This window comes from Bombina bombina, chromosome 2, assembly GCF_027579735.1.
Source record: "Bombina bombina isolate aBomBom1 chromosome 2, aBomBom1.pri, whole genome shotgun sequence".
In the NCBI taxonomy this organism is placed as follows: domain Eukaryota; kingdom Metazoa; phylum Chordata; class Amphibia; order Anura; family Bombinatoridae; genus Bombina; species Bombina bombina.
In genome coordinates this window covers 137,099,654-137,115,242 of record NC_069500.1, presented here as the reverse complement: position 1 = coordinate 137,115,242, position 15,589 = coordinate 137,099,654, and the positions used below count along the sequence as shown (strand labels likewise).

The 15,589-nt window shown below is 34.0% G+C and overlaps 1 protein-coding gene across 2 annotated transcripts in view; it reads right to left on the bottom strand.

The window, feature by feature from the left end:
- Positions 1 to 15,589, bottom strand: part of ITGA2 (integrin subunit alpha 2) — a 266,068-nt gene that overhangs the window by 18,597 nt on the left and 231,882 nt on the right. For both annotated transcript variants that reach the window (XR_008400607.1, XM_053701265.1), the window contains exons 22-26: positions 11,325 to 11,401; positions 11,157 to 11,240; positions 6,525 to 6,627; positions 4,251 to 4,361; positions 658 to 762 (exon numbers count right to left, since the gene is read on the bottom strand). Coding sequence is in view for 1 of the 2 variants with exons in the window: in XM_053701265.1 (XP_053557240.1) it covers positions 658 to 762; positions 4,251 to 4,361; positions 6,525 to 6,627; positions 11,157 to 11,240; positions 11,325 to 11,401 (480 nt within the window). In the remaining variant the exon portion in view is untranslated. The remainder of the gene's footprint in view (positions 1 to 657; positions 763 to 4,250; positions 4,362 to 6,524; positions 6,628 to 11,156; positions 11,241 to 11,324; positions 11,402 to 15,589) is intronic.

Sequence of the window (15,589 nt, the reverse complement as noted above, 5' to 3'; positions counted from 1 at the left end):
ACTCGATAATAGCACACAGCACCATGAAAAGAAGAAGTAGGTTTATTCAGAAATAATAAACATCGGGCCAGATAATGAGGGAAGCGAAATGCGCACGAGGATATCAGGTTTTCGCATTTGTTTATGTGCAAGTTAAATTGCGCTCATATTACAAGTTGAAAGTAAATGCTATCGCTTGAGCGCAATTGAAGTTAGCGCACATCGGGTTAGCGCGTCCTCAGAGCTGTGGTTAACTGTTTCGCAAAACAAGAAAGTGTCACAAAACCTATAAAAAAAAAAATTACACAATACAGTTGCACTCATAATAGCACTATCCAATAAACATTATTTAAAAAAATATTTTTGCTCACGTTTGGTTAGCGCGAGAGAGCGATAACTGTTTACTTTCAACTCATAATACGAGCGCAATCTGACAAATGCAAAAAGTTTACTTCTAGCACAGTTAGCACTCTAGCAAAAGAGCTAAATAGCGATCCATTTGTAATCTGGCCCAAAATCAATGACAAAAACTGGTATGACATTTAAAAAAATAAAACTATTTTTAATACAATAAAAATATTAAAATCTCCTTTAGTTAGATTACTGGCAATGAAAGCAAAAAAACAAACAAAAACCATACCTCAGTTTAATACAGGGAAAAAAATAAAATGAATTTACCAATTTTTGTTCATTTTTAAATTTTTCTTCTTTGAATGTTGGTATATATTTGTTCTTTCCGATTTGGAGTGGATTTATACTGGCATTACAAACAACTCCACTATCCTGAAATAAATAAAATAAAATATGTAATGAAGTAAAAGATTACAAGTGTTTGTGTGTGTATATTTAATAATTGCTTGTTCTTTTAAAACAAATTTTGAAATTCATTGTTATTAATAACGGTTTTATTTACTGATAGAACATGCATATGGTATTTGCATTTTCTCCGTTGCTGCAGATGTATTTCACAGCACATAGTAACAACAATATCAGTCTAACGTATGCTTAAAAAGATTAGTGGAAAGACACTTTATAATGGATTATATGTTCTTCTAGATTTTACAGAAAATATGACTGACTCTCCAAGGGATTTCTCTGTGTTACTTTTACTGCAGAAGGTTGCAGCCAACAATACAGAGAATTGGTAAGATGAAAGAACTGTGATATATCTATCCTATGAGAGAAAAATGAGGCAATGTAGACTTGTTTATAAGACAATTGCTCCAATTAAAGGGACAGTTAATTCAAAATAATAATTGTATTATTCAGATAGAGCATGCAATTTTAAACAGCTTTCCAATGTATATCTGTTATAAAATGTGCTTCATTCTCTTGGTATCTTTTAATGAAGAGTAAAACTAGGTCGGCTCATATGAGCTCAGAAGTATGCACGTGTCTTTAGCACTCTAAGGCAGCAGTGTTTTGCATATAACAAAGCTACAAATAATATTGCAAAACGCTGCTGCCAGAGTACAAAAGACACGTGCATACTTCTGAGCTCTTATAAATCTACCTAGTTTTACTCTTCAAAAAAAGATACCAAGAGAACAAAGCTAATTTGATAACAGAAGTAAATTTAAAAGTTGTTTAAAACTATGCTCTATCTGAATCATGAATGTTTAATTTTGACTTTACTGTCCCTTTAAGCTTCAGTATTTTAGTTCCCATTATCTTATGATATGATATTTACAATGTGTTCCTGTAAGTTACCTACTATACAATGCTGTTTTTATTCTATTTTTCTTTCTATTTTATTGCTAATGTTTCATTGTCTCAGCAGTCTATGTATGGCAGTTGTTCCAAGCTTCTAACTTTTACACACCTTGTAAAACTACTACTGCTACAGAGATAATGTTTTCTTAAGCTGTTTAATTAAAGGGACACTTTACCCAATTTTTTTCTTTCTTGATTCAGATAGAGTATGACATTTTAAGCAACTTTCTAATTTACTCCTATTATTAAATTTTCTTCATTCTCTTTGTATCTTTATTTGAAATGCAAGAATGTAAGTTTAGATGCCGGCCCATTCTTGGTGAACAACCTGGGTTGTCCTTGCTGATTGGTGGATAAATTCATCTACCAATAAAAAAGTGCTGTCCAGAGTTCTGAACCCCCAAAAAAGCTTAGATGCCTTCTTTTTCAAATAAAGATAGCAAGAGAACGAAGAAAAATTGATAATAGGAGTAAATTAGAAGGTTGCTTAAAATTGCATGCCCTATCTGAATCATAAAAGAAAAAAATTTGTGTTCAGTGTCCCTTTAATTTTATCCTTTAAATAAGGAATATATAAGTGCATTATCATCAATATATTGCTTCTATTTCAGCAATTGTAATATTTTATATTTATTTATTTGTTTATTGTTTTTTTTTTGCATTCTAGTGTTTATCAAAAAATAAATCAATATATTGTTGCATCAGCTCTGTTGAATTATAAAGACTGCCATACTTTTGGCTCCCTTTATATTGGAAGTATTTTGTTATAGTAAATGAAACCAGGCAATACAGCCAATCATAAATTAAATTATATAACCTTTTCCATAAGGGGCCATAATAATAAAAAAAAACCAAAGATATATTTATTTCCGTCTGTTGTGTTTAATTTCTTGAAGTTTAAAGGGATATGAAACCCAGTTTTTTTCTTTAATGATTCAGATAGAGCATGTCATTTTAAGCAACTTTCTAATTTACTCCTAGGGGCCGATTTATCAAGCCCCGTATGCAGCTGTTTCCGCGCAAGTCTTCAGGCTCGCCAGAAATAGGAGTTAAGAAGCAACGGTCTTAAGACCGCTGCTCCTTAACTCGTCTGCTACCTCTGAGGCGGTGGACAGCAATCAGCCCGATCGGATACAATCGGGTTGATTGACATCCCCTGCTAGCAGCCTATTGGCCGCGAATCTGCAAGGGGTGGCATTGCACAAGCATTTCACTAGAAATGCTTGTGCAATGATAAATGCCGACAGCTTATGCTGTTGGTATTTATCGATGTGCGGCGGACATGATCCGCTACAGAGGATCATGTCCGCTCACACTTTGATAATTTTGCCCCCTAGTCTTAATTTTTCTTCGTTCTCTTGATATCTTTATTTGAAAAAGCAGAAATGTAAGTTTAGGACCCAGCCCATTTTTAGTTCAGCACCTGGATAGCGCTTGTTTTTTGGTGGCTAAATGTAGCTAATTTACTCCTATTATCAATTTTTCTTCATTCTTCTAAAAAGAGAATGAAGAAAAATTGATAATAGGAGTAAATTAGAAAGTTACTAAAAATTGCATGTTCTATCTGATTCATGAAAGAAAAAAAAAATCTGGGTTTCATATCCCTTTAAAGATATAGACAAACAGCCTGACATGCTCAAATCTAACCCCCTGTCACAGGAGCGAGCTGCACTTAGTCTTATGGCGCGGTCGGGCCGGGCTATGACTATACAGCTGGCCCGATGTGCTGAGTAAATATAACAGACCCGCTCAGCAGAGAGCAGAGAGCGGGTCTGTGAAACAGCGTTTTTTTTTTTTTTTAATTAATAGGGGAAATTATGTTTTATAAATGTTTGGCTAATATATTGTTATATAATTCTGCACTATGTGCAGAATTATATAACATTATTTTTAAAGTTTACTGACACTTTAAATAGCACAGGTTTTAGGATAAATATTTATATTAGCACAATTTAAATATATATATATATATATGCTGGAGGTCATCTAATCAATAATTTATTTACAATTTCTATGGGGTCCAATCATTATTGATACACCAGAATTGTTGTTGTTTAAAAAAAAAGATAATCCCTTTATTACCCATTCCCCAGTTTTGCATAACCAAAACTGTTATAGAAATACACTATTTACCACTGTGATTACCTTATATCTATGCCTCTGCAAACTGCCCCCTTATTTCAGTTTCAGTTCTTTTGACAGACTTGTATTTTAACCAATCAGTGCTCACTCCTGCATGTGCATGAGATCAATGTTATCTATTTGAAACACATGAACTAATGCCCTCTAGTGGTTAAAATGCATTCAGATTAGACTCAGTCTTCAAGGTCTAAGAAATTAGCATATGTACCTCCTAGGTTTAGCTTTCAACTAAGAATACCAAGAGAACAAAGCAAAATTGGTGATAAAAGTAAATTGGAAAGTTGTTTACAATTACATGCCCTATTTAAATCATGAAAGTTTTTTTGGACTTGACCGTCCCTTTAAGACATATCTAATAAACCCACGTACATTAATTATTTTCATTCTCTAACATACTAGTATAAGATATATTTTACCTGCTCTGTATATACTGCAGTGATATACATCAGTGGATTGTTCTCCATAGTATTTTGAGGCAAATCAATATTTATAAATGCCATGTTAATTGGAATAGTCCCGGTGCTAACCTGGAAGTGTAATAAATAAATATATAAATAAATTCATTCATTCATATTTATATGCATTTAATAGAGGCTTTACACCATAGTCTCTAATGATTTAAGCTAATTTAGAAAATACGAAATGAGGAAAAAAGGAAGCTGAGTCCTGAAGTCAGTGATCAAGTTTATTGTGGAGCAGGCTTCAAAAGGCTAGATGAGCTCCTATCTTACGCGTTTCGCGCATGAGCACATGCGCTTCATCAGAGATCGAATTTAGAAAATACCCAAGGCAAGAACCCATATGGGGCCTATTTATTATGGTGCGAGTGGACATGATCCAACAACATACGCTGTCGCATTTATCATTGCACCAGCAGTTCTTGCACTGCTAGCAGGGGGTGTCAATCAACCCAATCGTATTTGATCGGGTTGATTTCTGTCCGCCACCTCAGAGCAGGCGGACAGGTTACGGAGCAGCGGGGCATCGCCGGAGACACGGGGCATCAAGCTCTGTATGGAGCTTGATAAATATGCCCCATGGACTTGAAAGGTTGCAATGTTCAATTGTCGTCACTTAAATGATATGAGATTTTAACAAAGCAAAACAAAACTGTAAAACTGAAAATGTGGGTAATGTATTTAGAGGAACTAGCATCATCTTGCCAGGCAGTCTCTAAAAAACAAAATAGGAGAGAAAATATAACGAATCATAGTACTACTGTATAGTACAATACTGCCCACATCTATTTTATATCTAAACCATCATTTACATATCACCAGAGTACTACTGTATAGTACAATACTGCCCACATGTATTTTATATCTAAACCATCATTTACATATCACCAGAGTACTACTGTATAGTACAATACTGCCCACATCTATTTTATATCTAAACCATCATTTACATATCACCAGAGTACTACTGTATAGTACAATACTGCCCACATCTATTTTATATCTAAACCATCATTTACATATCACTAGTGTACTACTGTATAGTACAATACTGCCCACATCTATTTTATATCTAAACCATCATTTACATATCACCAGAGTACTACTGTATAGTACAATACTGCCCACATCTATTTTATATCTAAACCATCATTTACATATCACTAGTGTACTACTGTATAGTACAATACTGCCCACATCTATTTTATATCTAAACCATCATTTACATATCACCAGAGTACTACTGTATAGTACAATACTGCCCACATCTATTTTATATCTAAACCATCATTTACATATCACCAGAGTACTACTGTATAGTACAATACTGCCCACATCTATTTTATATCTAAACCATCATTTACATATCACCAGAGTACTACTGTATAGTACAATACTGCCCACATGTATTTTATATCTAAACCATCATTTACATATTACCAGAGTACTACTGTATAGTACAATACTGCCCACATCTATTTTATATCTAAACCATCATTTACATATTACCAGAGTACTACTGTATAGTACAATACTGCCCACATCTATTTTATATCTAAACCATCATTTACATATCACCAGAGTACTACTGTATAGTACAATACTGCCCACATCTATTTTATATCTAAACCATCATTTACATATCACCAGAGTACTACTGTATAGTACAATACTGCCCACATCTATTTTATATCTAAACCATCATTTACATATCACCAGAGTACTACTGTATAGTACAATACTGCCCACATGTATTTTATATCTAAACCATCATTTACATATTACCAGAGTACTACTGTATAGTACAATACTGCCCACATGTATTTTATATCTAAACCATCATTTACATATCACCAGAGTACTACTGTATAGTACAATACTGCCCACATGTATTTTATATCTAAACCATCATTTACATATTACCAGAGTACTACTGTATAGTACAATACTGCCCACATCTATTTTATATCTAAACCATCATTTACATATCACCAGTGCCAAATAACCTATTGTTATTTTAGCTTTTTCTCTTTATGGAAAACAGAAATACTGAATTTCACCAAATATGTAGAGATAATTTCATGAGTCTGACCAGTAGATTAACTTAATTTAAGATTAAGAGATTTGTCTATGGCCTATAAAGAGTTAGTGGGGCATATTTTATTAATTCAGTAATTAACCTATACTTATTAAATATAATTTAGTTAAATTGCACAATTTGATTTTACTAACCTTAATAGTGAAGTTGAATTCAGGACCAATTTCATCAAAATTATTTACTACTGATGCAACATTAGAATCTGAAAACACCTCGTAAAAGTTTATATTGGTGACGCTTAAATAAAGAAAAACATAAGTTAGAGGAAATATATGGTAAGGTTTCAGTGTTTCAAAATTCTTTCTAAATGCCTAGTTTATATAGGAGAACTATCAATACTTTATATTATTTTTTAACAACATTCATTATTACAAACCCTTTTTTGATCAAAAGGAAAATAATTCTATACTCAGATTACGAGTGGAATGTTTGGAGTTTATAGCAAGTGTTTGCACTCATCGGGCTTATCGCTCGTATTAAAAATTTTAAGTAAATGAGCGTAATTGCGATTTACACAAGAATGATTACCTCAACTTCAGAGCTCTGGTTAACTATTTCGCGAAACTAAAAAGTTGCACAAATATACATTACAAAGTACACACACTCATAAAAACACTATCTAAAAAAAATTGTAAAGAAAAATAATTGCACACAAAAGTTAAAGGCTCAAAGATATGAGGTCTCGGTTGTTAGGAAAAAGGCAGGCAAATGGCTTTAACATAGATATACATACATATACATGTCTAAAGAAGTGTATATATACTGTGTGTGTGTATATATGTGTACATATATATATATCTCAAAAAAACGGATAGAAGCCTTCAATGACTTAAATTAAAAGTCCAACTTTAATGGTCAATTAAAAGCTTGACAGAATTTAGTAAAGGTAGTCTGACATGTTTCGGCCGATGGCCTTAATCTTAGACATGATATATATATATATATATATATATATATATATATATATATATATATATATATATATATATATATATATATATATATAGACGTCTGAGGAAGGGGATACTTTGTCCCCGAAACATTACTACTTTTCACAGCAAAAGAGTTTTTTGGAAAAAATCCAGCGAGTGCAAGTTTTTTGTTCTACTGTAGTCACTCTGTACTAGTGTGGCATTAAGTAAGAGTGCTCTCCATCGATCCTAAATACATATATATATATATGTATTTGTATGTGTATATATGTATTTACAGACATATATATGTCTATATATGTGTACAAATTTATTTATGTGTTTATATGTGTATATGTGCATTGGAGACCTTTGCAGTTGGGTAGATGAAAACATGTAAGAACATAGTTAGGCAGTATTCATAATTAATAAAGTGTTTATACTGTGTATTTACAGTAAATATTTCACATTCCAGTTTTCAGCACATAGCAGAATATGTTTTATGTATTTATAAATAGATATTCCTATATATATATGTATATATCTATACCTATATATAATCATGTGTATATATATTTATATATATATATATATATATATATATATATATATATAGGTATATGTAGGCATATTTATTTATGAACAAATATAACATATTCTTGTATGTGAAGAACATTGTAATGTGAAATATTAATGTTTTCATGTGGTGTAAGTGCACATGAGAATATGCAATCAGGTTTGCGCTAGAGTGGGGTATTAGGTTTTGTTTTCACTTTTTTGCTACATTGACTTCTACAGGGGAATATGTGAATGCGCACGTGATAATCTAACTTAGATTTTTTGCGCTTGTTGGTTAAGCACATGAGAGAAAACAGTTTACTTTCAACTCATAATACAAGTGCGACCCAAGAAGCGCAAAAAGCTTACTTCTAGAGCAATTAATGCTCGAGCGAGACTCTCTCTCTCTCGTCATGACTGAAGTCCCCTTTATGAAGTCTCTCTCTCTCTCTCTCTCTCTCTCTCTCTCTCTCTCTCTCTCTCTCTCTCGTCATGACTGAAGTCCCCTTTATGAAGTCTCTCTCTCTCTCTCTCTCTCTCTCTCTCTGTGATCTGCACATCATAGAATATGTTCTATGTATTAATAAATCAATATCCCTATATATATATACCTATATGTAAGTGTGTGTGTGTGTGTGTGTATATATATATATATAGCTATATATTGTACCAAAATACCATCAGATATATGTAGAAATATGTATTTATTAATAAATAAAACATAATTCTGCTATGTGTAGAATATTGGAATGTGAAATATTCATATTTTCATGATGGGTTAAGTGCACTTGAGAATATGCAGTAGGGTTTGCGTGCGAGTAGGTTGTTGTTGTTTTTTCACTTTCTTTGCTCCGTTGGCTTCTAGTGGAGAATACGTTACTGTGTGCAATATCTTAAGTTCTGCTTTTTTCAGGCATCAGGTTAGTGCTACCCGATGTGTGCAAAAAACGTACTTCTAGTGGAGTTAGCGCACTAGTGACAGCGTTAAATACTGCTCCCCTTGTAATCTGGCCCATTAATGGTTAAGTGAACAAAATGCAATAAAAAATATCACACACTCATATATTAATATCATATTTTACTTTCACTTTGGCAACCATTTATTTCTATAAAGATGTGCTAAAATCCCTGCAAAGCCTTCCTGCAGTAAACCTGTTTCTTATACTGCCACATGTATTAGATATTGCTGTTTTGTTATTTACATAATTTGATTGTTATTATTTATTCAAATTGAATGGAATGGCTTAGAAAACAAGCGGCTAGATTACGAGTTTTGCAGTATGAGTGAAAAAGCAGCGTTAAGGCTCTTTTTCACTACCACTGGTATTACGAGTATTGCAGGTTTAGGGGCACCGCACACTTTTTTGGCCTTAACGCAACGTAATTACCGCAGCTTTTAAAAAGCCCTTTTTCAACGGGACTGCCTTTGCGCCGGTATTACGAGTCTGCCTGGGAGGTGAAAAAGTGAGCGGTACACCCTATACCGCCGAGATCAATACCGTAAACTGAAAGTCAGTAGTTATGAGTTTTGCGCTACAAAGCTTTAACATAAAACTCATAACCAAAGTGCTAAAAAGTACACTAACACCCACATGGTATTGGGGTGCGGTATGGAGCTCAATTTTGCTTTACGCTCTCTTCTTGCCTGATAATGCCGGATTTTTATAACCCTGTAATACCAGCGCTGTAGGGAAGTTAGCGGTGCAATAACTTGCAAGTTATTACCGAGCAGCTCTTACCGCAAAACTCTATGATCACACCATAATGTTAATTTTTTCTCTTCCAATAGATTAAAAGTATTTTAATCAATCTGGCAAGTGTGATATATTTTTATATACAGTCATGGCCAAAAATATTGGCAACCCAGCCCATTTTTGGAGTTTTGCTGGAATGTGCAAGATTTGGCTTTTTGTTCTCTACTTTTTTGTGTCATACTAATACAAACAAAATAAATAAAACACGAGAATCCCTAAACATTTGTAATTGCAACAATTTTCTGGGCGAAGTGGTGCATTATCTGACAGAAATGCAGGGCTGCCAATATTTTTGGCCATGACTGTATATAGCCATGCAAGGTAAACAAAAATCCTTTTTTAACAAAGATACCACCTTGTCAGATGGCATCTCAAATATAATTTATTTTTTAACAGAAAAAAGCACATAATGTAAACAAGCACATTTGATTTGCCAAATTTACATTCTTGTCAACAGAGTGACAAATATGGCAACAAATTGTTAAGGTTTTTATTGATAAAAAAGGGGTATATTAAAAACTACAAAAGTCATCATTAATGTATATAAGATTTTTCGATAGATAAAAATTAGATTTTCTTTTCTAAAGAAGAAAAATATATTTCATACTAAGGTATAATTCACTAATAACATAAAAACTGTGCTTTCAATAGCACAACAAATATTTACTCTATCAAGATTTCACATAAAGAAAAAATATTTTTATTTGAGACAGCTTATTAGTGATACATTTTATTTGGTTTTCAAAAGTTACTTTAATAAAGGTTAAAGGGATACTAAACCCAATATTTTTTTATTTAATGATTCAGATAGAGCATGCAATTTTTTTTTTATATATATATTTATTTATATCCAGCAAAGTGTATAGTCAAAGTAAATTCAGCCTCTTGTGCCACGCAGGGCCAGGAAAAAATAAAATAGAAAACATATTATAATACACTTCAAAATAATTGGGACCTTTGTGCCACGCAGGGCCAGGTGAAACATGTTTATAGAACACATCAAGAACAGTTAAAAGATAACACAAACAAAAAAGAAAAAATGATTTCACTTATTCTTAGCAATTGTAGAGCATGCAATTTTAAGCAACTTTCTAATTTACTCCTTTTATCATTTTGTCTTCGTTCTCTTGGTATCTTTATTTTAAAAAGCAGGCAAGTAAGCATACAAGCCAGCCCCTCTTTGGTCCAGCACCAGGGAAGCACTTGCTGATTGGTGTTTAAATGTAGCCACTAATCAGCAAGCACTATCCAGGGTTCTGAATTAAAAAAATGGGCCGGCTTGTAAGCTTACCTTCCTGCTTTTTCAAATAAAGATACCAAGAGAACAAAGAAAATTTGTTAATAGGCGTAAATTAGAAAGTTGCTTAAAAATTGCATGCTCTATCTGAATCATGAAAGAAAAAATTTGGGTTCAGTATCCCTTTAATGCAAGCACTGAAAACAATATATTCCTACACTTTACATTTCAAGCACTTTTTTAAAGATTCTTTAAAAAAAACAAAAAAACATTCCACAGTATTTGACTATATATGTTAACACATACCTTGTAAAATGAATTTCTGTATCATACTGAACTGGAATAGATATGTTTACAGCATTGTCTCCTTCATAAGCATCATTGCTTTCACTGTAAGACAAATTAGTTTCTTCAGTTAAAAGTTCCTTGCTACATAAAAATATATAAATTATTGTTTTGAAATCAAAACTGTACCTGGTGGCTTGGAAATATATAAATGCTTTGTTCTCAAGATATTTGGTGTTGAAATCAAATCCAATGTCGAAGGAAACCTATAAAGAGAAACAGGATGTTTATGCGAGTGGGTACTGGAGCTTGTTGAGGTATATCCTTAAGTACTCAGTGCAAGACACTCTGTGGGATTATTTTTCAGTAACTGTGTGCCTTGTATACTACTGATTTGGGGATGACTTCAAGTGGATATAGCCCTAAGCATCACAAGAGTTTGTTTGAATCTATAGAGGTTTACTCTTGACGTCTAATGTTACTATATTTGTGTGAATGGGAACATGCTGTGCTATATATGGTGCTTCAAGACACTATAGAATTTTAGATAGCTTCAATTTTATTTTGGGTTGTATCACTATTCTTGCAATTTTACTACATTTAGTTACTATATTTAGCAACGTATAAGTAGTAAGCTCCTGCTCAAGGTGCCCTTTGACGATTATTGGCTTTATTAACTCCATCGTCAACGCCCTGTTCATTGGTGCTCTGCTAACAAATTTTAATGTTTTTATATACGTATATATTCCAGTATTCTAATTAAGAGATATGATTTGTATTTTTGTTTATCCTGATTGTCTTCACAAACCCTTACTGCTGGAAAATTCAATATTCAAAATGTAAATAAAAAACAAACAAAAAACATTACACTATGGCCTAGATTTGGAGTTTGGCGGTAGCCGTGAAAACCAGCGTTAGAGGCTCCTAACGCTGGTTTTAGGCTACCGCCGGTATTTGGAGTCACTCAAAAAAGGGTCTAACGCTCACTTTTCAGCCGCGACTTTTTCATACCGCAGATCCCCTTACGTCATTTGCGTATCCTATCTTTTCAATGGGATCTTTCTAACTCCGGTATTTAGAGTCGTGTCTGAAGTGAGCGTTAGAATTCTAATGAAAAAACTCCAGCCGCAGAAAAAAGTCAGTAGTTAAGAGCTTTCTGGGCTAACGCTGGTTCATAAAGCTCTTAACTACTGTGCTCTAAAGTACACTAACACCCATAAACTACCTATGTACCCCTAAACCGAGGCCCCCCCACATCGCCGACACTCGATTAAATTTTTTTAACCCCTAATCTGCCGACCGCCACCTACGTTATACTTATGTACCCCTAATCTGCTGCCCTTAACCCCGCCGACCCCTGTATTATATTTATTAACCCCTAACCTGCCACCCACAACGTCGCCGCCAGCTACCTACAATTATTAACCCCTAATCTACCGACCGCAAAGCGCCGACACCTACATTATAGCTATGTACCCCTAATCTGCTGCCCCTAACACCGCCGACCCCTATATTATATTTATTAACCCCTAATCTTCCGCCCTCAACGTCGCCTCCACCTGCCTACACTTATTAACCCCTAATCAGCCGACCGGACCGCACCACTATTATAATAAAGTTATTAACCCCTAATCCGCCTCACTAACCCTATAATAAATAGTATTAACCCCTAATCTGCCCTCCCTAACATCGCCGACACCTAACTTCAAACATTAACCCCTAATCTGCCGACCGGAGCTCACCGCTATTCTAATAAATGTATTAACCCCTAAAGCTAAGCCTAACCCTAACACTAACACCCCCTAAGTTAAATATAATTTAAATCTAACGAAATTAATTAACTCTTATTAAATAAATTATTCCTATTTAAAGCTAAATACTTACCTGTAAATTAAATCCTAATATAGCTACAATATAAATTATAATTATATTATAGCTATTTTAGGATTTATATTTATTTTACAGGTAACTTTGTATTTATTTTAACCAGGTACAATAGCTATTAAATAGTTAAGAACTATTTAATAGCTACCTAGTTAAAATAATTACAAAATTACCTGTAAAATAAATCCTAACCTAAGTTACAATTAAACCTAACACTACACTATCAATAAATAAATTAAATAAAATACCTACAATTACATACAATTAAACCTAACACTACACTATCAATACATTAATTAAATACAATACCTACAAATAACTACAATGAAATAAACTAACTAAAGTACAAAAAATAAAAAAGAACTAAGTTACAAAAAATAAAAAAATATTTACAAATATAAGAAAAATATTTCAACAATTTTAAACTAATTACACCTACTCTAAGCCCCCTAATAAAATAACAAAGCCCCCCAAAATAAAAAAATGCCCTACCCTATTCTAAATTACTAAAGTTCAAAGCTCTTTTACCTTACCAGCCCTGAACAGGGCCCTTTGCGGGGCATGCCCCAAGAAGTTCAGCTCTTTTGCCTGTAAAAAAAAACATACAATACCCCCCCAACATTACAACCCACCACCCACATACCCCTAATCTAACCCAAACCCCCCTTAAATAAACCTAACACTAAGCCCCTGAAGATCTTCCTACCTTATCTTCACCATACCAGGTTCACCGATCAATTCAGAAGAGCTCCTCCGATGTCCTGATCCAAGCCCAAGCGGGGGGCTGAAGAGGTCCATGATCCGGCTGAAGTCATCATCCAAGCGGGAGCTGAAGAGGTCCATGATCCGGCTGAAGTCTTCATCCAAGCGGGAGCTGAAGAGGTCCATGATCCGGATGAAGTCTTCTATCAACGGCATCTTCAATCTTCTTTCTTCGGGAGCCATCATCTTCCATCCGACGCGGAACATCCTCTTCTCCAGACGCCTACTAGCCGAATGACGGTTCCTTTAAATGATGTCATCCAAGATGGCGTCCCTCGAATTCCGATTGGCTGATAGGATTCTATCAGCCAATCGGAATTAAGGTAGGAAAATTCTGATTGGCTGATGGAATCAGCCAATCAGAATCAAGTTCAATCCGATTGGCTGATCCGATCAGCCAATCAGATTGAGCTCGCATTCTATTGGCTGATCGGAACAGCCAATAGAATGCAAGCTCAATCTGATTGGCTGATTGAATCAGCCAATCGGATTGAACTTGATTCTGATTGGCTGATTCCATCAACCAATCAGAATATTCCTACCTTAATTCCGATTGGCTGATAGAATCCTATCAGCCAATCGGAATTCGAGGGATGCCATCTTGGATGATGTCATTTAAAGGAACCGTCATTCGGCTAGTAGGCGTCGGGAGAAGAGTATGTTCCGCATCGGATGGAAGATGATGGCTCCCAAAGAAAGAAGATTGAAGATGCCGTTGATAGAAGACTTCATCCGGATCATGGACCTCTTCAGCTCCCGCTTTGATGAAGACTTCAGCCGGATCATGGACCTCTTCAGCTCCCGCTTGGATGATGACTTCAGCCGGATCATGGACCTCTTCAGCCCCCCACTTGGGCTTGGATCAGGACATCGGAGGAGCTCTTCTGGATCGATCGGTGAACCTGGTATGGTGAAGATAAGGTAGGAAGATCTTCAGGGGCTTAGTGTTAGGTTTATTTAAGGGAGGGTTTGGGTTAGATTAGGGGTATGTGGGTGGTGGGTTGTAATGTTGGGGGGGGGTATTGTATGGTTTTTTTTTACAGGCAAAAGAGCTGAACTTCTTGGGGCAAGCCCCGCAAAGGGCCCTGTTTAGGGCTGGTAAGGTAAAAGAGTTTTGAACTTTAGTAATTTAGAATAGGGTAGGGCATTTTTTTTATTTTGGGGGGCTTTGTTATTTTATTAGGGGGCTTAGAGTAGGTGTAATTAGTTTAAAATTGTTGTAATATTTTTCTTATGTTTGTAAATATTTTTTTATTTTTTGTAACTTAGTTCTTTTTTATTTTTTGTACTTTAGTTAGTTTATTTCATTGTAGTTATTTGTAGGTATTGTATTTAATTAATTTATTGATAGTGTAGTGTTAGGTTTAATTGTAGGTAATTGTAGGCATTTTATTTAATTTATTTATTGATAGTGTAGTGTTAGGTTTAATTGTAACTTAGGTTAGGATTTATTTTACAGGTAAATTTGTAATTATTTTAACTATTTTAGCTATTAAATAGTTCTTAACTATTTAATAGCTATTGTACCTGGTTAAAATAAATACAAAGTTACCTGTAAAATAAATATTAATCCTAAAATAGCTATAATATAATTATAATTTATATTGTAGCTATATTAGGATTTATTTTACAGGTAAGTATTTAGCTTTAAATAGGAATAATTTATTTAATAAGAGTTAATTAATTTTGTTAGATTAAAATTATATTTAATTTAGGGGGGTGTTAGTGTTAGGGTTAGACTTAGCTTTAGGGGTTAATACATTTATTAGAATAGCGGTGAGCTCCAGTCAGCAGATTAGGGGTTAATA